General features: G+C 40.1%; 3 protein-coding genes across 4 annotated transcripts in view; 1 reads left to right on the forward strand and 2 right to left on the reverse strand.

Moving 5' to 3' along the window:
* On the reverse strand, window positions 1-2,545 carry LOC104452052 (UPF0481 protein At3g47200). The gene is made up of 2 exons (XM_010066584.2): window positions 2,120-2,545; window positions 1-972 (listed from the first exon to the last, which is right to left on the reverse strand). Exons 1-2 carry the CDS (start codon window positions 2,543-2,545, stop codon window positions 1-3), a joined length of 1,398 nt encoding a protein of 465 aa, XP_010064886.2.
* A 4,809-nt stretch (window positions 2,546-7,354) lies between these two features.
* LOC104450074 (ATP-dependent DNA helicase 2 subunit KU70) overlaps window positions 7,355-24,961 on the reverse strand; it is a 32,964-nt gene continuing 15,357 nt past the window's right edge. Inside the window, exons 1-19 of one of the 2 annotated variants that reach the window (XM_010064490.3) lie at window positions 17,107-17,265; window positions 16,935-17,012; window positions 16,073-16,189; window positions 15,722-15,836; window positions 15,435-15,540; window positions 15,199-15,316; window positions 15,040-15,123; window positions 14,895-14,953; window positions 13,013-13,146; window positions 12,861-12,904; window positions 12,464-12,540; window positions 12,215-12,362; window positions 11,245-11,306; window positions 10,671-10,731; window positions 9,442-9,534; window positions 9,176-9,296; window positions 8,400-8,502; window positions 8,102-8,285; window positions 7,355-7,785 (exon numbers count right to left, since the gene is read on the reverse strand). In XM_010064490.3, coding sequence (XP_010062792.2) covers window positions 7,672-7,785; window positions 8,102-8,285; window positions 8,400-8,502; window positions 9,176-9,296; window positions 9,442-9,534; window positions 10,671-10,731; window positions 11,245-11,306; window positions 12,215-12,362; window positions 12,464-12,540; window positions 12,861-12,904; window positions 13,013-13,146; window positions 14,895-14,953; window positions 15,040-15,123; window positions 15,199-15,316; window positions 15,435-15,540; window positions 15,722-15,836; window positions 16,073-16,189; window positions 16,935-17,012; window positions 17,107-17,172 — 1,884 coding nt within the window. In that variant the 5' untranslated portion in view covers window positions 17,173-17,265 and the 3' untranslated portion in view covers window positions 7,355-7,671. Of the gene's footprint in view, window positions 7,786-8,101; window positions 8,286-8,399; window positions 8,503-9,175; window positions 9,297-9,441; window positions 9,535-10,670; window positions 10,732-11,244; window positions 11,307-12,214; window positions 12,363-12,463; window positions 12,541-12,860; window positions 12,905-13,012; window positions 13,147-14,894; window positions 14,954-15,039; window positions 15,124-15,198; window positions 15,317-15,434; window positions 15,541-15,721; window positions 15,837-16,072; window positions 16,190-16,934; window positions 17,013-17,106; window positions 17,266-22,425; window positions 22,504-24,961 lie in introns of those variants that run through there. The other variant, XM_039315790.1, reaches the window with a different exon arrangement.
* On the forward strand, window positions 20,106-22,082 carry LOC104452054 (UPF0481 protein At3g47200). Its single transcript, XM_010066587.3, has 2 exons — window positions 20,106-20,736; window positions 20,957-22,082. Exons 1-2 carry the CDS (start codon window positions 20,146-20,148, stop codon window positions 21,884-21,886), a joined length of 1,521 nt encoding a protein of 506 aa, XP_010064889.3. The 5' UTR covers window positions 20,106-20,145; the 3' UTR covers window positions 21,887-22,082.

Consider the following 24,961-nt stretch of genomic DNA (forward strand, 5'->3'; position numbering starts at 1 on the left):
TTACGATGATGGACGGTAATAAGGATAGACGGTGTAAAAGGTTTGGATGACTGTGAGTATCAAGAGTACTATGGCGGCGAGAAGAGACAGGAATGTCCAGGGACTGCTGAAGTAGTCGCGAATCAAGTTTCCCCACCAACGGAGGTACTTACTGCTGTAGTATGTCTCGCAATGCTTGTTAGCCTCGTTCATCTCATTGGACAAGTAGCACTGGTCGTTGTCATAAACCATCTCCCTGCAGAGCTTGTTCAATAGTGTGGCCACATTGTCGGTGCTACCCAACGCATGATTGATGATCCCTTGCTCGTGAAGTATCCTAATGTCATCGGAGCTGTTGATCAGGCTGTCGAGGAACATGAAATAGTTTGTGAAGAAGGGCTTGGCCCTCCCATCGCACTGCTCGTATGCGATGAAGTTTAGGAAGAGAGGGACGGAGTTGTTGTCAATGAAGAACGGAGACATGTAAAGAGTCCTATCCTCGAAGGCAATGTCTAATAGGCCATGATCGTCTCGTTTTTGGAGCTTGACGCCTGCCTCTTGAAGCTCTGACATAAAATGTATCAGCTGTTTTTCTCGGAGGCGGGGCTTCTCGACGTGATTATTATGGGAAGAGAGCAAAGAGTTGTTATTGTGCAAATGAGGTATTGGTGTCCATCCATTCTGGTTCACTTTATCTCGCACCGTCTTGAGGAAGGTGGAGCGGAGGACGTCGAGCATGCGGGCGAACTGCTGTTTCTTGCCATCTACCGTCAGTGCGAAGTTCAACTTAGAGGTGGCCGTTTCTCTAGGTGATGAAGGATCAAAGAAGGTGACTGTGAGTTCCTCTAGCTTCATCTTCTCTTGTCCCCAGCTTGTCAACTTGAAGAGCATCTTGAGGACGAAGTAAGGTAGCTGATTTTCGAGCTTCAGCAGATCGCGCTGAAGGGTTCTCAGCATCCAACGGGCATTGAAGATCGGATCGGAAGCCAGATGCTTCTCATGTGCAGAAAAAGAGTTTAACAAATGTAAATAAGATCTCAGAATTGGATAGTTAAGGTTAATTAGAGAAAGTAACAATCACTCTAGATAAAATTTGGCCTAGCTACTTGTATTTCTTCTCTATGACCTTCCAATTCCTGTCACGAGGAGGTACTGGAATTCTATCATAAAATTACCAAAGCGAAAAGTCCTAAACCTAATGTATGAATGTCAGTTTAGTCTTAAACTTTTCAATTTGACCAATTTAAAATTGAACTTTTTGATCATTTGGCAAAGTAGTCATCTCGGCAAATTTTAGTCAAAAATTGTTGCATGGACGCCGGGCATCTCATGCAGCACACAGTTGGTGTTGACATTGACAATTTTTGTCATTATTAAATAAATTTTTTCCTGAGTTTTCTTCTTTTTTCTTTCATTTCTTTATTTTTTTTCCTTATTTCTCTCCGTCGGTGGCCAGCGAAGGTCTCACCTGGCCTAGTTTTGGTAAGGGCATCGCGCTAGATCTAGGCAAGGCCGCGAGCCCTCACTGTGGCTGGTAAGGACCTTAAGCTTGTGAACTGGCAACCCTCACCAGCAAATTCAAAACTAAAAAAGAAAGAAATGAAAAGAAAAAAGGGGAAAAAAGTTTAGAATAGTTTTAAAAAATTTTCAATGTCGGTACGGACCATGTCACGTGGAATAACCAATGTTTACATTAGCAATTTCCAATCAAAATTGGCCGAAAGGACTACGTTGGCAAATCATTAAAATGTTCATGACTAAATTAACTAAATTATAAAAAAATTCCATTGTAGTCTATGGTCAGGATACTCGGCTCTCACCTGAGAGACCTGGGTTCAAGTCCCAGCAACGGAAAATTACTTACCTTTGACCTTTTTCTTACAAAAAAAAAAAAAATTTAACTAAATTGAAAGGTATATAACTGAACTGACATGTGTACTATAGGTTCATAATCTTTTTAGTATTTATCTCCACTTTGATATCATACATAAAAAATTTGTGAAATAACAGCTAACTATTCTAAAATTTAATGTTATTAAATGAGATAAGCAGCTTGAGAATTGATGTCGTAACAGTAAGTTTCTTAATTTGTGAATAAAGATCGCTCCAATTGTATGCAATACCACCTGACATGGACAACCTCATTGGACTTTCCCTTGGCGTTGTCGTACTTGTAATACAAGCGCAACAGTTCGAACACAAAGCAACCGTCACGGACCATCATCCAGACAAACTTGTCACTCGAGATGGACGCATCGAAGTCCTCAGAATAGCACTCTCTGGTCCTCTGCTCCAACTTCCTCATGGCATCTACAAGGTCCCTGAGGTGCGGAGCCTTTCTCTTCTCATCGTCACCCATGGACAACGGCGATGAAGATTGATCGTCGTCCTCGCTCTCGTTGAACTTGCCTCCCAGGAGGCGCATCAAGAAACGCTCCTTGTGCTCCTCCATGAGCTCAAGCCCCTTGCCACCATAATGGTAGGGGCCGATGGAGGTGATTTTGGGAAGGAAAGCACTCTCTCTAACTCGACAGAGGTTACGAGGGACTCTCTGTGGATGATCCATGACCTCCCGGAGTCGTAAGTGGGCTTAGTTTGCTCAAGTTCCTTATCTAGGTTGACCACCCAAGAATCTAGATTAAATTCTGACTTTCCATCTTCTATCATCAGTTGCCTTCTAAAAGTCGATCCTACAGTCCTCAGGTGGGGAGGCCTAGGGTTTGTTTCTTGATTATCCATCTCAAAGAGAAATGGGAAGGAGAAAGAAAACCAAGCAGAGCAGATAAAGAGAAGCAGAAGAAATATTATTCCCAAGTTATAGAGTGGAAGCATGTACTGCATCCTATTATATAGGCAGCGCAAGCAGTCTTCGTCATCTTTCGCAAAAAAATGCAGCGAGAGATTGAGTGCTCTTGATCGAAGAATAGACACTGAAGGGTTACATCTAACTACTGCAAATGTCTTATCTGCACGTTGATTTAGACTATGATAAAAGACGTTTTCACAACTATGTGAATATCTCAAACAGTTTTGGTGATAGTTTCACGTGCTCCTGTCAAAAATATCCCTAGACTTTGTTAACTTTTTACGGGAGATCAATATTTTAATAATGAATTACCATGGTTAACCGGAGGGCGAGGACTTTGATATTATGAGTTGTCCGACCGTTTAATTTCAAGTTAACATGCTCTACAGGTAAAATATTTATACATCAAATACATGACTACCGGTGACAGAAATTAATAATATTAGTGAGTAATCTAATGTTTCGATATGATGCACAGCTTGTTAAAACTTATATACAATATATAATCGTGCTCATTTTCTTTCATCGTTAGCTGCTCCTAGATACTTCAACGTTTACCAACAATACAAAACGACGCCAATATCCCACGAATGCTTTTAATAAGACCTAACGAATCAGTATTCGTTTTTTCACTCCTCATTAACCAATGAATTCAGGTAAATGATGGCACACTATAACAAAATCTTTTAATCAAATCACAAACGACAACAAGGTTTCCGTTAGTTATTTACTTATGTAAAGCGTCACTTGCTTTCTCTCATTTATGACAAAAAACAGCTATTAAAAATATTTCTCCTTGACCTAGAACTCTTAGTCGACTGCACAAAAATTGGCAAGAATTGTGCGGCAAGTAATCAAATCTAATCCGCAAACGTCAACATAATACGGTTACCAACCATGCCTTTGCTTAAGTAGGACTTTTTTTTTCCTGATCATCGCGTAACTAGGATTAGAAAGTTCATAATTATATATTCGATACAGATCTTATTTGAACTAAACAATATATATTGCTAGGTTCCAACTTCCGGATGACTTGTATAGAAGGATAAAAATAGCTGCCCGAAGTAATAGGCGTTTAAAAAGCTTTTTACGAAATGATTACCTAATTTGCACATTCGACATTTTAAGGAATATTTTAAATGATGCCACGTCAATCATTGCCCCATATATATATATATAGTTTATGCAATGGTTAACTTCATAATGACCTAACGTGCATATGTCATATTTTGATTGCCGTCACCCGGCTGCTGACCTAAAAGGGTCTAACTATACATCCAATTTGGTGAACTTGGTTATATTGTTATATTGGACTCGCTTTAATGGAAAGAATCTATGTTACAACGGCATTGTCTTATTATAAGTCTAATTATACATGACAAACCAGTGTTTGTACAAGAATATGCGACTATTTAGGCATTGTGTTAAAATAAGCAGATAAAAGAATGAGCATATAGGGCCACATAATTATTACATTGATGCCGCCTACTATTGAAATAGTTTATTATCACGAAAAGAAGTAATTGTTGGATATAAAAAGAAGTGATTATTGGATATGGAAAAAAAGTGACTGTTGACAAGAAGTGGTGGTTAATCATGGAAAGTCGTGATGGTGAGGATGAAGTATTTATTTCCCAAAAATGCATTGATTGTTTGTTTATAAATACCAAATCATACATTGTTCATTACAATTGTTCAAGAACAACCACCTTCTCTTCTTCCTAGCTCTCTTTTTCACAATATTCTTCTCTTTTGGCAAACAAGTTTCACAACACATTCAAGATGAAATAAATTTCTTCAACACCCAGTTTATGAAATAAATTAGTATCTTAAACTTATGCGTTACTTAAGAAGATTTAATCAATGCATGTCCATCAACACTATTCCGTACAGACGAACGACTCAATACAATACAACAATCAAGAAAACCCTTATCTTCTAACCACCAGTAGCACTTGTAGAACTCTTAATCTTTTTGTGGACACATATGAGACATGATCAGAGCAGCCATGCTGTAATAAAAAAGTGAAGATTTCCAACATATCCGATACCAAGCTGTTCTCCATTAATTTTTAAGGATTTTTGTCTTAAATAAAATAAAAACTTTCGTGTTGGCATCCTTGAGATAGGTTATGAAGCTAACGCTGATCATTTGTGGAATGCTATGTGAATTTAGCAATGATTAATTCGTTTCCATCTTAATGGTCCTCTGTGGCATTAAACCAGGTGTCTGTGGACCCAATGTTGGAATAATGAGCCGGAATGGGTCAAACTTGCAGTGGTTGATTATCTCTTTATAATCACCATTTCTTACAAGAATACTCCATCATCAGCAAAAAATTAAGGATATTAGGAAAGAATACATGGGAAAAACTATCAAAAACATTTTAAATCTATTACATTTATAACAATTCAATTCCAAAATTTTCAATTATGCCAAATGAATCATAAATCTTTTGACGATTTATCAATGTATTCCATTTGGCTAATTTTGGCCAAAAATAACTAGTATACGCACTAGTTATCTTACGTGCCACATGCGACATTGATATTGACAATTATTTAAAAAATTTAAATTTTTCTAGATTTATTTATTACTTTTTTTTTTGTTTTATCATTTCTTTTTCTTCTTTTCTTTTTTCCCAACTGTGGGCTGTTGAGGTCGTCGAACACAGGTGAGATTTGGGCGAGCGCCTCTGCTCCCCTATTAGCCACAGGCAAGATTGTCGGGGCCTCACCTAGATCCAAGAGGATCACGACCCTCGCTTGTTGGCTAACGAGAACTACAATATCCTTGCTTGGATCTTGGCGAGGGCCATGGCACCCTCGTCTGTGGTCGCCAAAGGTGCGGAGGCCATTGTCCATGGTTGGCAAGAGCGCCCTCGCTTGTGGCCAGCGTCACTAGCCCATAATTGTTTAGTCTTCATAACATCATGCCCGTTTATGTCGCAACTACCAAAATTAAGCATCAAAGCGACGAGTATTCAAGCATTACGTGTAATCTTGCGTGAGTACAGTGATCTAACTTCTGTTAGTCTTAGCTGAAATCATTGATCATTTTTGCTTGCAGTCCGTTGGAGTGAAAAATGTGGAAGATCCGATTTTCACCACCCCCTGGATGCTAAGAACCCTTCAACGCGATTTTCTGATGCTCGAGAACCAACTTCCTTTCTTCGTTCTCGAGAAACTCTACGAGCTGACCAACAACAAAAAAAACATCGATCCACAGGCTGCGTCGCTGGAAGTACTCGCGGTCACCTTCTTTGAAACATTGTTACCCAGAGAGAATGCTGCCTCAAAGTTGAACACCCCAAAACCACACTCATCTGCTCGATGTCTTCCGCTCCACCTTCCTCAAATCAGTGAGAGAGAAAGTCGATAAGAAGGGAATGGCTCAAGTCAAGATGCAGTGGAATGGCAGTGTCGGCGCCCTTGTCCAAGAAAGGCATCTAATACACTTTGCCTCGGAGCTCCAAGAGGCAGGCGTGCACTTCAAGAAGCAGAAGGGCCGAGACTTACTGGACATCGACTTCGCTCATGGCACTCTGTGGATCCCTCCGTTGTCCATGGACGACAACACCATCCCTCTCTTTTTGAATTTCGTTGCCTATGAACAGTGCCACGACCACGCCAAGCCCTTCTTCACGAATTACTTCATGTTCTGGGACTGTTTGGTCAATGGCCCCGGGGACATTCAGATTCTCCACAAGCACGGGATCGTCAATCACGTGTTGGGAAGCAACGTGGACGTGGCGAATCTGTTGAACAAGCTGTGTAGATAGATCGTTTACGATCTTGATCAGTGCTACTTGTACAACGAGATCAAGGAGGTGAATGCTCATGCAAGCCGTACGACGAGAGCAAGTACCATGTCTGGTGGAGGAACCTCATCCACGAACGTTTCAGCAGCCCGTGGACATGCCTCTCTCTCTTTGCGGCCATTATCCTTTTGCTGCTTGCGCTCCTCCAGACGCTGTACATCGTGTATCCTTACCATCGGCCGCATTAAGCTTTGTGTCAGTCATTCTAAACGAAACCTCATCCGCTCATCCGAACGTTTCAGCAGCCCGTGGACATGTCTCTCTTTGCTGTCGTTATCCTCTTGCTGCTCACCCTCCTCCAGACGCTTTACGTCGTGTACCCTTCGTTCTATGCCAAGATGTGTTGTTCGTTGTGGTGTTTTTAGCATTTGATTTCCGGTATTTATCTTCGTTACATGGTGGCTTTACATTATGGGAATTGTATCCGGTACGTTTGAACATTTGGATTGTTGTGGTGTCTAAATCAATTTGGAACTTCTAGTATCTACTGTGTAAAATATCTAATGCCTGAGCAGCATAATATGCTAGGACCATGTATTAAGCGCTATTGCTGTACATTATTTGGTTCGACAGGCATAAAAGCACGTGTATTTGGATTCTCTACGCGAAGTTTACTATAAGACGCACATGGTTTCCTTTTAGCAGAAGCTGCAGAACAATTGCTTTGAGCTCGGTCCTCCTTGTTTTCACGGATAGCGGGCGGATCTTTAACAAAAGTAATATTTTGTTCTGTACATAGGAGAAACAGAAAAAAAAAAAAGTTGAACCTCATAGTTAATGATAACTACATAGATTTAAGGCTACGCTTCCTTATGATGCAATCATCTCATTAAATAAGTGCAAGGCATGTCTAGGGACCATCCCTCCGCATGCTCTTCTAGAGAACCACTTCTCTCGGTCAGAAGCTACATCATCTTTACAAAGGCAAGAAAGAACTTGTCATCGATGAAAGCCATCTAACTTTCACTTGATGCTGCAGTTGGACTTCAGCATTCTTGGGATTCTATTGCAGCTATCAAGGGATCAAAAGCAGTACAAAAACCTTGCAGTAATTACATTACAAGTTCACTTCCCCATGTGTGTCAATATCCTCTTGATCAAATCCTCTTTCTTCCCTGAGACAGGCAGATCGTGCGCAGTCAAGTAGATCTTCAACTCCACTACCGTCAAATCCTTCAACTGCAGGGGTGCACATCAACAGGAGGAAGGTCAGTTAATGCAGTCACTCTGTACTGATTTTCTGCCAAACTTAACCACAACAGCTTTCAGATTCATGATTCTCCTCATGCAATTCACCCTAAACCTCTAATTTGGTTGCAAAAGGCACTTCATAACAAATAAACAAAACAATAATCTGCCTGATAGAACAGGAAAAACAACTTCTGGATAACTCGAGAGAAATCTTGCCCAATAACTGCAGGCCATAATTGCATTGACAAAAATCAAATTAAATAAAATGCAGAGGAAACACAAAAGAGAGAGTTTCCTGTTTCACCTTGCCACTGTCAGCGAGCTCAGCCCAATTATATTGGACAGATTTCTGAACAGCACTATCTGCAAGGGCTTTTCGTTTCTTGGATGCCTCGCTCACCTTTTTATGGCCAGCATTATCGCTTTCCTCATACTTATCCCCAAAAACAGACTGCTTGAACTCTTCTATCGCATTAACAACTCCTGGCCTGCAGGCAAGCATAAAAAGGCAGCCAAAGGTGATACCAAGAATCAAATTCTCATTCCATCCTGACTTAAAAAGGGATGCGAAGACTCTTAACATGAGGAACCTTTTCCCTTACCTAGCCAGGCCTTCCTCATCAGGCACTGTTTCATCTTTGATATCTGGCAAGTCATCTTCTTCAAGAGCAAGGGCCTGCAAAACCGCATAATGTCTCTGCAAGGCTGCAACACATGTCTCAGTTACTGAATGACATCAAAAATTTAACGAGAGATTGCATTTTAGTAAAATCTCCCTGTCCAGTTTTTCATGACAAACTCAAACCGCTTCCCAACAGTTCACCATCAAAGCAAATAAATCTTGATGGCACATACACAAAAGGTACTGCAGAATTTATTCATTGAAACCAACATACATGGCACCGTGGGACCTATACCAAATGTAGCTTAACTAGCATGCCATAAGATTGCTTCGCAGGGTAGAAGATAAGTTGCTGCATATGGAGAGAATTTTTTTTCCTTTCAAAACAATTTCATAGTCGTCACATTACAAGTAATATTCACTCATTTACCAAAGGTGAATAACCAACAGTCCACACTTAGCACCATAAAATAAACACACATATCCATCAATAAGCTCATTATCTCCAGTAATCCAATCACGTACATTGTACATATAATAATCTGCGAACATTGATTATGTCCATCCTATAAATAGCTGCCAGATTAGCTCTATAAAGTCTTCTATATCTATACAGTGACCGTAACAACTTCACAATCAAATAGACATACTTGTAAATAAACAACTTGCAGATTAAATAGAACTCGTCCTAAGGAAACTAGTATAAGTAAACCTTCAGCATGCACCACCACCAGTGGAAGAAACAGAAATTTTTACCAGGGTTTGCAAATTGGTAGACTGAAAAGTCCTTCAAGTCAATACGCTTTATTAAAGCAGCAGCCTTCTTAATTTGATCCTCATTTGCTTGAGGCACGGATGCATTAGTAGTTGAGTGGAGCTGCAAAAATATCACCGAGACCTTCAATAATGATATATTTAGGCCTACAGAACTGGTTTCTCTTAAAAGCGATGATAAAATCGAGGAAAAAAAAAACATGGGGCAAATGAACAATTGAAACAATATCAAAACAAACAATTATTACCTCCTCAGCATGTCTGATGTCATCAGAATATGGAAGATATATCAAATGCATTCCTGGTGGCTCAACCTGTCCTCCGGAATCAATAATTTCTTCCTGTGTGATAGCAAAAAGCGAGAAAAACTTGTCAGTGCTCTATTTTATCAGGAAGCGAGAACCCAAACTTGAGAATTCATAAAAGTAGACAGGAATCTTTGACCTACATACAAGGATGATTAAAGTCAAAAGTATCAGGCCCGGTAACAAGTGATTCTCTTGTCTACTTAGGGTACTTGAAATGAACAGACAAAAGAATTTTTAACATAAATAGTAGCAACAGTTTATTATATCATACAAATAGCATAATAACCAAACATATAAGAGCGCGATTGGTAACATTTCTGTTTAAAAATTGTTCCATCGAATAGAAATAAAAAAAAGTGTTTCTGTTCCGGGGAACAATTTTTGAATAAAAAAACGCATTTGGTAAACTTGTTCCGGGAATAAAAATGAACAGAAACGCGATTAGTAAATTTGTGTTCTTTTTTTGTTTCTTATAATTTTTTAATACTTTTCTTTCTTTTTTTTTTTTGGCTGGTCGCTAGCCTCGGCCATGGCCGGCGACTAGCCAACGAGGGCCGGCGGCCTCACCCAGCCACGGCGAGGCTCGCCGGCCCCCGGCAAGGCCAAGCCTCGCCGTGGTTGGGCAAGGCTCGGCCTCGCCTTGGCTGGGCGAGCTCGGGCTCACTCAGATCCGGCGAGCCCAAGCTCGCCCGCCTTGCCCCGCGCGCCGGCGAGGCTCGGCCTCACCAATGGCTGGGCGAGCTTGAGCTCGCCGGATCTAGGCGAGCCCGAGCTTGCCCAGCCAAGGCGAGGCTCGGCCTCGCCAGGGGCCAGCGACGCTCGGCCTCGCCGGGGGCTGGCGCGCTCCAGCGAGGTCGCCAGCCCTCAACGGCCGATCGCCGGTCATGGCTGAGGCCAGCAACCGGCCAAAGAAAAAAGAAAAAGAAAAGAAGAAGAAAAAGAGAGGAGTAAAGAAAATTAGTTCTTAAAAATTGTTCAAAAAACAAGAAAATTTCTTGTTTCTTGTTTCTATTTCAAATGTGTTCCTGGGAACAAAAAAATAAATTTGGAAAAAAATCGCAAACAAACGCATTTTGTTCTTTTTTTGTTCCTTGGAACAAAAAAACAGAAGTTTTGTTCATAAACAGAAACAAAGAACATTAACAAACAGGCCCTAAGTGACATCTTACTTGAGCAACAAGGGCAACCAACTGCGAATGAGATGAAGTGCCATAGAATGCAACTGCAAAACTAGAAATGACAAAACAAATTATTAATTGGAGCTGATTTTCACACAATTTAACAGCACTAATAGTTCAGTTCTGAATATTGCTCGAGATGAACTGTTAAAGAAAATGATCAAACACCGGTTTAGTCAGTATATCTACCAATGAATAGCACAAAGTGCATCATTGTAGAACATGCGTTACCCTATCAGACCTTAATAGCTAACCTACCATAGTCAACAGAATCTCAAAAGTTCTGGCACATTATTGCTCTACTGAATATTGCCACGTATAATGTAACATCGTAAATCAACTTCAACATTGCAAGGCAAAAAGTTTCTCAATCAAAGGAAAGCATAATTTAAAATGATTATCCATGACATAGTGAAGCCAAAAATTCTGAATGTGCATCAGGGTGTTAAAGCTCTATCTTGAATAACGACTGAAATGATGATCAAAGCTAAACGTTCTCCAACATCAAACATTTGACAGTTAACAGAGAAATGAATAGGCACCTCGCATGAAAAGTCTAACTAACCGTTTCAGCCGTATCATGGATCTGTGCAAAGCAATGAAAATTCGAGTGCTCCCAATTACTTCCTGCCATTGAATAGTGAGAAGAGCAAATGCAAGTGAATTAGACAAAGACAATAAAACTCAAGGACACACGAAAACTAAGGGAACAATGTGATGACATCATGAATGTAGGATACATATACTTAATGGCTCACTAGTAACAGTTAATTCAAGCAATAGTTCAATGAATAAGCCATGAATTTCTTAAATGAAAAGCAAGAAATAGACACAGGTATGCCTACAAGTACCCCTGCTAAGCCACCATTTATGAATAAGTCAATCAATCAACAGTGATACATTTATCTTGCGAGAAGTGTTGCGAAAACTTCCCAATTCCAAGAGGAAGCATTAGTATCAGGCTCTAAAAATATGCGGCCGCTTGCTTATCTACCTGCATAATATGTATCTTCCACGTCGCAGAGTGGAGATAGCCCACTGACAAACAGTCACATTAATCTACTTTATAAGTTACAACAGGAATGACGGACACATAGACTAGATATACATACCCTAGATAACACTTAGTTCCAGGAGTACCTCCAATAGGTAACACGGTCAAGTTGACACACCTAATATTTGTACTTAACAAAGTATGTTGGAAGGATTAGCATAAGAGTTTGAACTTTTCCTGAACCAATCAAATGTGACGAGAGAGTTGTAGCAATTCAAGAGAGGAATCATTGATGGTCAATGGCAACATTAGACAAACGGTTCCAGTTTAGAGCTGACTGATGCCAGTTCAGATACTTTTCACTAGGTGCCCTTGAGTTGAAAGTAATAGAGCACTGCCGAAGGCAAGAAAATTGCATGTCTTGCACATAAAAGATCTTTGGAATTTGCCCAAGGCATCTAAAAAATGCTTTAAGGTTCTTAAAGGAGGAATAAACTAGCAAAGACATACATTGTGCTAAAAGACTGAAAATGTTAGTTACCTCATCACTGGGGAAAATAAATGTAGACGGCCGCAGGTTGTGATAATCTTTTAAGCAACTAAGTGGCTTAAACCCAAGAAGACGCAGCTGTCCAGTTGAGACTCTTTTTATCTCAGAAAGTTCCTCCACTGAAAACTTGACATCTTGACTAAATAGCAGAAGCCGGGCCAGATAGTAAAAGTCAAAAAGTTAAGCCTCTGGTACTAAAGCATTTAAAAAGAGGCAAGATGGAATCGCCAATAACCATACTTCTTGTAAGTTTGAAAACGTTTCGGAGGTTCTTGCATCAGTGCACCAGTATCAGCACAGATGAATGACCTTTCAATCTGCATAGTTTCAGGAAGATCCAAAATTGATTAAAAAGCACCCTCATATTAAAAAAATTCAAAATAGAGTGAGTATAAATTGGAAATTTCAGAAGCTACAGGCGATGGCATCAAAGGCAAATAGAAAGCTCAGAAGCTACAACTTCAAGTAGGATATAAATATCTCTTTCACAGTGAAGTTTCCAAACAAACAAGTGCACAGATCCACAAAAGCACAAAACAAATGAGATAAGTTACTGACTTCATATATGCAAGTACATAAATAATGGCATACAACATCCACTAGAAGGAACCAGAAGCAAAGCAGTGTCTTGCTTTACCTTGATGGGTTGATTTGTGACTGAATCAAGCCAGGTTATTGACCCTGAAAAATAAAAGGCGACCGACATAAGAATCAATTGCAAACGAGATAAGATTCAGGATCAGGCTAAGACCATTACAACATTTATTGAGAAAATGATGACAATACTACCTAGAACTGTTGGACGGATAAAAGCATACGTATGCACTTCAATGGACACTCCGTTGGCAACTGAAAATGTTAATTTCCTCACAATGCGCTTCTTGAACATACGTTTTCTCAGTTGATATTTCATATCTTCCATTCTGAATTTTAAGAAGAGATAAATAAATTATGAATGGAGACATGTAAAGGGAAAAAAAGACATCAGCAATCCTGAGACAGCATCAGACAGTAAACAGTACATTAAATTATCATCACAAGCCACCTACCAGATATCTTTGCTGGTGAAGGAATGACAGGATAACCTAACATATCTATTATCAGCATGTGAATGCTGCTGATTGACCAATCAAGCCTATATTTGAAAGTATATACTTCACTACTAACCTTAAAGATAGAACATTAAATAGGCATAGTTACACAGACACGGGATGGTCGTGATAACATGGAGAGTTAGCCTCCTACCATCATCTGAGAAAAACACATCTTTAACTGCATAGAGATTTAATGGCAACTTGAGATGTGGAGAATGTGGAAAAGGGTGACAGCATTTGAAACCAGGTAACTTATGCTCAACTTATATCGACCTAAACATTGGCCATTATTTCCCCTTGTCTCATTATAATTTAAACCATTAAGCCATATTTGGTTGCATAGAATCTCATTCATATTCAACAATGTTCTTCTTCATTTGCTATGATCTCCGCCAGCGAAGTCAAATCGAGTTTTTACTCGAGAAAACAAATTTTCACAAGTCAAAAGCATAGCGCCTTGTCAGATAATGCTAAAATCGAAGTATAGGAAGGATCAAGGTTAGATCCCAAGTCAACTCGCTAAAAGCACGAGTCAGATCGCACCCACTAGTAAGTCCTACACGATATTTTGCACTCGTATTTATCAGTGTTCGTTACCATTTCAGCGTCACAAACTTTTTTTGTTTTCACAACAGAAAACTTTGAGCTTCACAGGCTCCAAAAAGCCCCACAAGTCATTAGGCCCACATCATCTGTAAGACATGCACCCCACTAAACCACCTGAACTCCTTCAGACTCGCTTTTATAATCTGGAGCTCACCCACTATGTTCACAAATGTGAAGTGGGACGAAAGTCACCTTCTGAGAAGATGTGTCATTGTAAGCCCTCGCTTTTATAGTGACTCACGTGCTCACTAATTTCCCAATTGCACAATGTTGGACAAGCTCCTCTTTTTAGACTTGGCTCATGACAAAACCAACATACATCTGCATAAGGGAATTTCTCCAAACATCCACACATACTAACATTTTCAAAATGTTAGTTTTTAAAGTAAAGATTTGAATGCTTCAATTATAGACAGGTTTTATATAAGTCCTGAGATTATATAGCTCAATATTATGACATGGGATATTTTACTGTATATTTTCCTCCATCTACTCTAAAAATCATTTTATTATATAAACTAATCTTTTTTCACACAAGTTAATTATTCCACTGACATTTTTAGGGATATTTCACAGAGCTTAGAAAATCTTCACAATACAATTTAGTAAACACCCTAGCAATCCTAGTCAGGAAGCCAATTTTAATGACCTTGATCTCGGTCTAATGTTTCAAAGTTTTCTTCATTGACATATTTTCTCCTTTTAATAGTCAACGGTAAACTCAAATGACAAAAATTCCTCAATTTCCATTAAATGATAATAAACTGAACAATAAATATGTTATTGGCTTGTTCAGTATCTTGGTTAACACCTTCTAGTAGCTAACTATCCCTTGCGTTCTAAGTTAACTAAAGTCCCTCAAGTCATTAGAAAGTAAGGCACCAGTTCCAGATTCCATCAAAAGAAATAAGAAATAGGCCCTAGCATGGCATTTATAAAATTACAAAGAAAACAATGAAAAGGTGGCTTACCTCTCTCCAGCAGCAGGCATAAATTGAGCAAGATTCTCACCTTGCAATCCAATCAAATCCTGAAATTCATAAGTTTTTGCCATTAATGTAAATGAAGGTTGTCAATAACAACTTGAGAAATAAGTGGGTAGTGGCAAGGGTATACAGCATAGAAAAGCGAAATATTGAACTCCCTGTCTAGCTGACTCAAGGGAAGAAGTTCAATTGATATTCCAAGATCTTGTGCATCCTAGAAAAATCCAAATTGGACATTAGCAAAAGTCCCTAACAGTAAACAAATTGTTGTGTGACTAGCAGTTGATACTTTGGCACGCTGCAAAGTGGTCCTGGTCATATCCGCTTTTGCCCCACCCTTGATGTTTCCAAAAGGATCGTCCTCATCAGTAAAAATAAGTATACGTTTATCGGCTGTCTTTGCAGATCTGCAATAGTTGCACTCTAAATTACTACCAATTACTATAAACACAACTTCCCCGAGCGAAAAAAAAAAAAAGAGAGAGAATTCTGCTTTGATTCTCTCAAGAAGTTTATGTAGCATACCCTTTACGTAAAAGAGCTTGTGCCACCCAAAGAGCATTGTAAAGTGAATTTTCTCGAGATCCAGACACAATGCCATACTGACTGCCGATATCTTTCATAAAGAACTCTGCAAGCTTTCAAGTCAAGAATCAGAAATTTTCATACTCCATCACAGAAATTTCCGTCGAACACAACTTATCTCAAGATGTCTAAATGATCAATATTCCCATTGCACCAATGAACTCAATTGTTACAGCAACATGTTCTTTACCATGCATGAGTAACAGAACTGATCCATCAGCACTTACCCTCTAAACGGGAAAATTCCTTTATGAATTTAGCCGTTGGCCTGTCCAGGAACTCCCGATCAGCAACATTAAACACAAATACATTATTTAAATCCTGTAAGTTCTTCTTTTCTCTCTGCAAATATGAAGAAAATAATCATTGCCAAATGAGAACTGACCATGAGTATCTACCACAACTCAAGTTATGAGCAGGCATATAAAAATTAAGTCGACATTATGTGCAAGATTTCCCTGTATTTCTATATGAATCCACAACTTTCAACTCTACATGTATGGCAATGACACTCTATCGTTGAAAGTGGTATCCAAAGCACTTAAAATCATGTTGAAGCTCCTCAGATCAGCATTTACCGTGTTAAAAAAGCATACTGCAACTTCATCATATGATCTATTAATTATTTGAGTCTTCAATGATTCCAGTATACAGCTAGTGGCAATCTGAAAGTGGCTTTCATCCTTCTGATCTTCCTGCTCATTAACAAATATAGAACAGTCGAGTCGGCTAGTCTTGAAAGTAATAAGGAGAAAAATCAAATCAACGAGTTCAAAAGTCTAGACACATGACGTCCATAAACAAAAAAACATCAAATGACAACAAAACATAGCATTACAAGGCTAAGAAGATTGAACGTTAGCAACTATTGTACATGGGACTGCTGCAAAATTCTATCTAACATGTGGTAATAAGGCTTCGTGCATATGGCAAAAAAGTGCTTGTTAAAAGATACGAACTTCAATACACCACCCTCCATCCAGAAGTTGGTGGGGAGCCACAACCTGACATCACTGATGGAAAAACAATTTCCCATCCAAAGTTTTGGATTACATATTTGTTATCAGCATACTACGAAAAAGTATGAACACCTTCAAAAGGGTGAGCAACCTGGAAAGTTTTCACATAAGAAACAACAAGAACTAGTGAACCATAAGTTAATCTTCACTTATCTTTTTGAAGAAAAACAATTGGTGGCCATTTCTACTTGCAACCACAGTACGAGAGATCACTAAACGTATACCACTACGTCAGGCAAATTCCAGCAACCCATCGACTCTTGACTGAGAAAACAAAACTATTGAGGGGGCAAAGATCCCGAGAAGGATCAAAAGGATCGCGACAAGCGAAACACGGTGCAGAATCCAGACACTGAAGCCACTTGAAATTTCGACACAGGAATGGCAAGAATCGACGAAGGGGTAGCGAAGGAAAACTCACGGAAGGGCATTTGGCGGAGAACATTTTAGGGGAAGCATCGACCAAGTACACCACGAGCTCTTTGCTCGACGCCCTTTCCTGCAAAACAAATCAAGCACACGAACTCAACTCATTCTCCAAGCACGAGCCGAAACAGATAAAAGAAGGGAACAGAAAGAAGAAGAAGCAGAACCCGAAGAGCTTCGTTGTCGGGATCGTCCTCGTCGTCCCTGAAAACGTCATCTGGGTCCAACTCCATCGCCACCCCCGAAACTCTTTGCTTCCCCGAGAAGCTCCAAAATCGGACAAACACGCACAGAGAGAAAGCTTTGAAATTGCGGAGTGCGGTGGATTACTATTTTAGCGCTCAAAATGTTGGGGATGTCATGGTGTATCGTGCAAGCTTTGGTGAACCCGTTCAGTTTCGGGGCTGCCCGACGGATCCAAATCCAAGCGACCCGCCCGGCCCATCATTTGGACGGGTCTCTTTTCACCGGTTGCATTTTTTCTCGTCAGTCACAAGTTTGCGCAGAAAGATTTTAGTCTAATTCTATTCTTTTATTCTTAAAAAAAAAAAAAAACAAAAAAACAAAAATGGCAGGGGCCTCGCCGTTTAGGTGCTACCACTGCTCATCCCTTGAGGGGTCGGAGTGGGTGAGGGTCCTTGGCTCACCATCCCCAAACAAGGGCTAAGGTCGCCTAGATTTAGGCAAGACAAACCTAGGCGAGTCTCATCGGGCCTCACCTTTGGCTTGTGAGCTGGTCATCCTCGCTCAAGACTGGCAACCTCTGCCAACCCCTCCAACAATGGGCGTCGAAGGCATCCCGTTGGTAAGGTCCCCTACCATTATTTTTTTCTAGTTTTTTTTTTTAATAAAAATTTTAGCCTTTTAAATCTAATTTAAATAAGATTTGAATAAGAAAATATTTTTTTAAAAAGCTAAGTATGAGAGAGAAAATAATTTAAAAATTCAACGTCGGCATTTTTCATTAGCTAAATTAACTACATTAATGGAAGTATTTGATTAAATTAATTTGACAAATTTTGAAATTGATTGTACTTTTTATAAAATTTAAGTTGCAATTGCATTTTGATGATAAGATTTAGGGTGCGTTTAGTAATGTTTATGTTCAAAAATTGTTTGTGGGAGAAATAGAAAAAAAAACTATTTCTATTCCGATGAACAATTTTTGAACAAGAACGCGTTTGATAACCGCACAAAATTTGTGTTCCTGAAATATAAAAATAATAAAAATACGTTTGGTAAGCTTGTATAATTTTTTTTGTTTTTTTTTAAATTTTTTAATATTTTTCCTTTTTTTTTTTTTTTTTTCATTTTTCATTTTTCTTCCTTTTGGCTGGTCGCCGGCCTCGACTATGGCCGACCGGCCGATGAGGGTTGGTGGCCTCACCTTGGCTAGGCGAGCTCGAGCTTGGCCTTGTTGGGGGCCGGCGACGCTTCAATGAGGTTGCTAGCCAAAGAAAAAGAAGAAGAAAAGAAAGAGAAGGAAAAAAAATAGAAAAGAGAAAAATTGTTTTATTGGAAGTGTTTTCGGGAACAAGAAACGAATTTTTTTGTTTATTGTTTCTATTTCAAATTTGTTCCTGAGAACAAAAGTATAAAAAACGCATTTTTGTTCTTTTTTAGTTCCCCGGAACAAAAGAACAAAAATTGTGTTCCAGGGAACCAAAAAAGAATACAAACAAACATGCCTTTATATGACTTATATTTCACAAATGTAGCATTCAACTAGTTTAAAAAAAAGAAGAGAAAAGATTATGGCATTGAAGTAAATATTGTATAGAAGTTATGACACTTGCGATGTCATTTTCTCGACGAAACTTATCGAGTCGTGGTAATTTAGGTTTGTAAAGTTTCTACAAAGTTAGTAAATTTGGGGAATTATTGCAAACAAAATTGGTTAGTTAATAAGAAATACGATTAAACATTGATAAGTCACTCAAATGAGAGTTGATAATCCAAAATTAATAGACAAAGGTTAGTAAATCAATATAATTTATGTTCGTAATTTCATATAGGATTAATATATTTGAAAAAAAAATTGATAATTGACACATTACTTTAAAAAGTTCATAATTTTATTTAAAAATTGGTGAGTTATCAACAAATTATTCCAGATGCAAAAAAAAAAAAAAAAAAAATCAACAAGTTATTCGAAAAAGTTGTTGTTGGTCACTTGTTGACCAATAATTATTTTGACACCAACTAACACAAATTAAAATTTACCAGCACAGGAAAGGTCCTATACTTTTTAGGCATGGAACATAGAATTCTGCCATAAATATAGCAATTTCTTGATTTGCAACTATTTCGGGTGGATGAAGTCAGGTCGCACATCAGTTTTTTTTTTTTTTGGGTCAGAAGCAAAAAAAGAAGTCGCATATAAACTGAATTCGCAGTAGTAAGATTTTTTTGCCTAATTGGTAATGTGTGTGTGAACATAAATAAGATATTTCCTTTGGCACCCTCTCCTATATCTAATTTCAAACTCAATTTTTGGTGCATGAAGTCAGCCCGCGTGTAAGTTGAATTGGAAGTAGTCAGACTTTTCGTTCTTTTTTGGAAAAATATTACAAATAGTCCCTATATTATTACTTAATATGTAATTTAGTCCCCGAACTTTTGATCGACTCAATTTAGTTTGTGAACGATTGATAAATGTCCGATTTTGTCCATGAACTTTTGATCGGCTCAATTTGATCCCTGAACTATTGATAAATATCCGATTTAGTCATTCATTACTATTTTTCCTTCTTCTTCTCTTTTTTTTTTTTTTTTTTTTTTTTTTTTTTCTTCTCTCTTCCCTCCATCGACTCGGCAGAGGGAAGCTAGTGTCTGGCAAGGGTCAGGGACCAAAAAGAAAAAAAGAAAAACAGTAACGAATGATTAAATTGGATATTTATCAATAGTTTATGGACCAAATTAAGTCGATCGAAAGTTCATGGACCAAATCGGACATTTATCGATAATTTATAGACTAAATTGAGCCGATCAAAAGTTCATGAACCAAATTCCACGTTAGTAATAGTATAAGGATCATTTTTGACATTCTCTTCCTTCTTTGTACGTGCTGCGCGGGCGATCCCAGCTCTCTCATCTCCGTCTCTCTCCAGTCTCCACGCGTTTTACTTGTCTGAACACTCGACTGTCATTGTCTGACGTGAAAGCTCGCTCCACTGCTAATTATTTAATGTCTCCAGCACTTGCATATGTGTCTTCAGGAATTAAAATTTCTTCTCCGTTTCTTTGGGGCTTACATTCTTTCCACAATGGCTCCGGGCGATAACAACAACCCTCGATCTCCAAAGTGGGTCATCGAAATCAAGAACCTCCTCGACGGAGGGCTCCCTCCCGATGCGAGGATTTCGTGGACCATCGGCAGAGTCCCTGATAACTGGCGTAAAGTTCACGATACCGCATTCCATCCCGAAATGATAGGCATCGGTCCCATCGAAAAGTGGCGAATTCGAGCCATGGACGACCTCAAGAAGTGGTTTCTAATCCGCCTTCTGGGAGGCAAGTTGGAGCGGTGGAGAAGGGACGGAGAAGTGTCGAGGACGACCGAGGGGGAGAGAGTGTGCAATGGCTGTGAACGTGAAGAAGACGATGATGGCAGTCGGATGGCGAAAGCTGTGATTTTGGATGACCTTGTGGAAGCCATGCAGAAATTGGAGCAGAAAACGAGGGCCTGTTATTCGGAGAGTTTTTATAATATAACCAGAGAGAACTATGTGAAGATTATGGTGGTCGATGGTTGCTTCGTGGTCGAACTATTGCGCCTTAATTACCAGCGTGTCCTGGTAAAGCCGCGCTTAAATATCAAACAATGTCTTTCACTTATCGGATTGTGACTATTTTTGAGTGAATTAGTTGTGGTCAATGACTCTATCTGCAATTTCTTGTCTTTTCCCCCCCGAACCAAAATAATTTTCTTTTAGAAAGTTAAAATGCAGGCTAAGTTAGGCATCGATCTAACTTCCCTAATCCTTCAGCTTACATCAAGGCCGTTTTTGCTTGCAGTTCCCTGGGATGGCAACTGAGGACGATCCGATTTTCAGTAACCCCCGGATTCTTCGAACCGTTCAACGCGACCTCCTATTGCTTGAGAACCAACTGCCGTTCTTCGTTCTCGAGAAACTGTACGAGCTGATCAACAACAAGAACAAGATTGATCATCAACAAGCTGTGCCGCTGGAAGTACTCGCGGTCACCTTCTTCGACCCGCTGTTACCCCAACACCATGCTGCATCTAAGTTGGACACCAACAAACCAAAGGCTCATCTGCTCGATGTTTTCCGCTCTTCCTTCCTCAAATCGGTGAGTGAGAAAGTCCACGAGAAGGGAAAGAATCAAGTCAAGTCGTGGTTGAATCCTGATGGCAGTATGAGGGGCCTCGTCCGACACTTCGCATCGGAGCTCCAAGAGGCGGGTATGCAATTCAAGAAGTGGAAGGGCCACGACTTACCGGACATCGAGTTCGATCATGGCACTCTACAGGTCCCTCAGTTGTCCATCAACGACAATACCGTCTCTGTCCTTTTGAATTTCGTTGCGTATGAAATGAGCGTCAAACACCCTGAGCCCTTCTTCACGAATTACTTAATGTTCTGGGACAGTTTGATCAATAGCCCCAGGGACGTTCAGATTTTCCGCAAGCACGGGATCATCAATCACCTGGGAAGCGAAACGGAGGTGGTGGAACTGTTTATGAAGTGTAGAGAGGTCATTTACGATCTCAATCTGGGCTACTTGTACAACGAAATCAAGGAGGTGAATGATTATTGCGAGCAGTTCTACGAGAGCAAGTACAGCGTCTGGTGGAGAAGCCTCATCCGCGATCGCTTCAGCAGTCCGTGGACATGCCTCTCTCTCTTTGCTGCTGTTATCCTCTTGCTGCTTACCCTCCTCCAGACGTTTTACACCGTGTACGCTTACTATCGGCCGCATTAAGCTTTGCACCTGTCATTCTACGACAACAGGTGTTATTAGCTATGGCTTTTTAGCATTTGATGTCCTGTATCTGTCTCTGTCTTGGTTGCGTGGTGGCTTTACTTGATGGAAATTGTATTGTCGCTACATTTAGAAATTTCAGATTGCTGTGGTGTCCAATACAATTTGGAGCTTTTTATGGTACATATTTGGTTCAATGGGCATGAAAGATATGCATTAGGCATTTCTCTAAGCAGTGGTTAGGACGCTGAAAGCATATCATTTACGTTTAGCAGAAGCTGAGGAAGAATTGCTAACAGGCTCAGTGCTCCTAATTTTTAGGGAGAGGCGGCCGGACTTTGACAAAGGTAATATTTTGTTCTGCACATAGGAGAAACAGACGAACATGTTTTTGAGTTTCACAGTTAATGATAAGTACATAGATTTAAGACACGGTTTCGAGTCAAAATCAATACATAGTGCACAAGTAACAGTCGAGGCCAACTCAGAGACAAATTATTTGCATTCAACATGAGTGGAAACAGAGAACGAAAAGTCACGGAAGGGCATTTGGTGGAGAACATTTTAGGGGAAGCATCGACCAAGTACACCACGAGCTCTTTGCTCGACGCCCTTTCCTGCCCTTTCCTGCAAAACAAATCAAGCACATGAACTCAACTCATTCTCCAAGCACGAGCCGAAACAGATAAAAAAAAGGGGGGCCAAAAAGAAGAAGAAGCAGAACCCAAAAGAGCTTCGTTGTCGGGATCGTCCTCGTCGTCCCTGAAAACGTCATCTAGGTCCAACTCCATCGCCACCCCCCGAAACTCTTGCTTCCCCGAGAAGCTCCGAAATCGGACAGGCACGCACGCACGCACAGAGAGAAAGCTTTGAAATTGCGGAGTGCGGTGGGCTACTTTTTTAGTTTTTAGCGCTCAAAATGTTGGGGATGTCATGGTGTATCGTGCAAGCTTTGGTGAACCCGTTCAGTTTCCGGGCTGCCCGACGGATCCAAATCCAAGCGACCCGCCCGCCCCCATCATTTGGACGGGTCTCTTTTCACCGGTTGCATTTTTTCTCGTCATTCACAAGTTTGCGCCGAAAGATTTTAGTCTAATTCTCTCTTTTATTCTTCAAAAAAAAAAAGAACAAAAATATCTTTGATAAATTTTTGTTATCGAAAATAAAAATCTATTTTTTTTGTTTTCAAAAATAGATTTGAAAAGAATCAAGAATTAAAAAAAAAAAAAAAAATTACACCAAGAACAATTACTAGAATCAAGTTTATTTTTTTTCTCTTATCTTCTCTTTCATCTTCTTTGTCTTCCTTTTGGTTGATCGCGTCTCAATCATGGTCGACAACCTTATTAGAGCGTCACTAGCCTCCACCAATGCCGAACCACAACAAGGCTTGGCCTCGCCCAAATTTAACGAGGTGGAGGCTCATGGTGGCTAAGCAAGCCTTCGCTGAACTCGCTGGTCCTCACCCTAGCCTCGGGAGGCTCTAGCGAGCTAGTGAGACCTTGCCCGGCTGATCGTTAATCACTGTCGTGGCCAATAACCAACCACAAAGAAAGAGAAAGAAGAAGAGAAAAAAAATATAATAAAAGTATTTAAAAATTAAAAGAAAAAAATTAATAATTTTTTCAAATGCATTTCTATCATGAATATAGAAATTTTAGATAGTTATCAAATATCTTTAAAAATCAAAAATTATTTTTGGGAATTGAATAAAAAAATCATTTTTGAACAAAAATTGTTTTTGGGAAAGAATAGTTTTCCAAATGCACTATTCCTCAATATCTTGTTCATTTGCAACAAAATATTTTTTGTGTTGCGATAAAAAAACACACTTTTTTTTTTTACTTTTTATTTTATTTTATTTCTAGAACAAAAATGAGTACTAAAAACTCTTTTTATCGTTTGCCCTCACTACTAACCGGCTGTCCACTCATTGTCAACCGCCCACTCGCCATTCGCTGCCAACTCAAGGGGGAGAAATTTTATATTTAGTTAGGCAACATAAATTTTATTAAATGCATATTTTTACTTAGAAACTTGCCAAGCAAAAATATATTTTTAGCTAGAAATTAATTTCTACAGCAAAATGGTTATCATTCTCGCTTACTTAGGGTGCGTTTGGTAACGTTTCTGTTTAAAAATTGTTTCTGGGAACAGAAATAAAAAAAAATGTTTCTGTTCCAGGGAACAATTTTTGAACAAAAAAACGCGTTTGGTAAATCCGTTTAAGAAATATAAAAAGAATAGAAACACGTTTGGTAAGTTTGTATAATTTTTTTATTTCTTTTATTTTTTTAATATTTTTATTTTTATTTGTTATTTTCTTTCTTATTTTTCTTATTTATTTTTCCTTTATTTCTTTTTTTCTTTTTCCTTTTTCCTTTTTCCTTTTTCCTTCTTTTGGCCGGTCGCCGGCCGCCGGCCTCGGCCATGGCCGGCGACTGACCGACGAGGGCCGGCGGCCTCGCCGGATCTGGGCGAGATCGAGCTCGCCCAGCCAGGCGCGAGGTCGGCCTCGCCGTGCCGTGCCGACGGTGACCCGAGCCACACCGTCGTCTCCCTCCACCGCATCGGCGACCGCGCTCGACGCCTCCTCGCCGCCACCGCACGGCGATCGCCCCTCCGCCTCACGCCCGATCGTCGCATCCGCAGTCTCGAGCCTTCGTTCGCCACCGCCGCATCGGATCTCACCGCGCCGTGACCCACGACTTCGAGATCCGCTCGATCGTCGACCCCGCGCCGGCCCACGACTCGACCGGCCGTCCCTCGCCGCTCGTCGTAGACGTCCGCTGCTCGAGACCCCACGGCCGAGCCCCCGCACCGCAGCCGCCGTCGCCGCCCGGCCGACCCGCGACCCGGCCTACGTCACCCGCTCACAGGTGGAGACGCTTGCAGCGGCTGTCAGTGCTGGAGAGGACGACGGTGGAGAAGCCGGATGGTCTCGAGACAGAGGCAGCTGTTGGCGCCGGAGAGTGGGAGGCGCCGGAGAAGACGACGGTGGAGACGCTGCGGGGAGGAGAGGGTCGCAGCAGAGAACACAATTTTGTTCCTTTTTGTTCCTCAATTGTGTTTGTA

This window comes from Eucalyptus grandis, chromosome 6, assembly GCF_016545825.1.
Source record: "Eucalyptus grandis isolate ANBG69807.140 chromosome 6, ASM1654582v1, whole genome shotgun sequence".
NCBI lineage: Eukaryota > Viridiplantae > Streptophyta > Magnoliopsida > Myrtales > Myrtaceae > Eucalyptus > Eucalyptus grandis.

Excerpts from the sequence above, each read along its gene's own strand:
- LOC104452052 (XM_010066584.2), bottom strand. The coding sequence starts at position 2,545 with ATGGATCATCCACAGAGAGTCCCTCGTAACCTCTGTCGAGTTAGAGAG. Across the intron at positions 973-2,119 it reads CCAAGGGAAAGTCCAATGAG|CATCTGGCTTCCGATCCGAT; the intron begins GTTGTCCATGTC and ends GCACATGAGAAG.
- LOC104452054 (XM_010066587.3), top strand. The coding sequence starts at position 20,146 with ATGTGTCTTCAGGAATTAAAATTTCTTCTCCGTTTCTTTGGGGCTTAC. Across the intron at positions 20,737-20,956 it reads TTAATTACCAGCGTGTCCTG|TTCCCTGGGATGGCAACTGA; the intron begins GTAAAGCCGCGC and ends TTTTGCTTGCAG.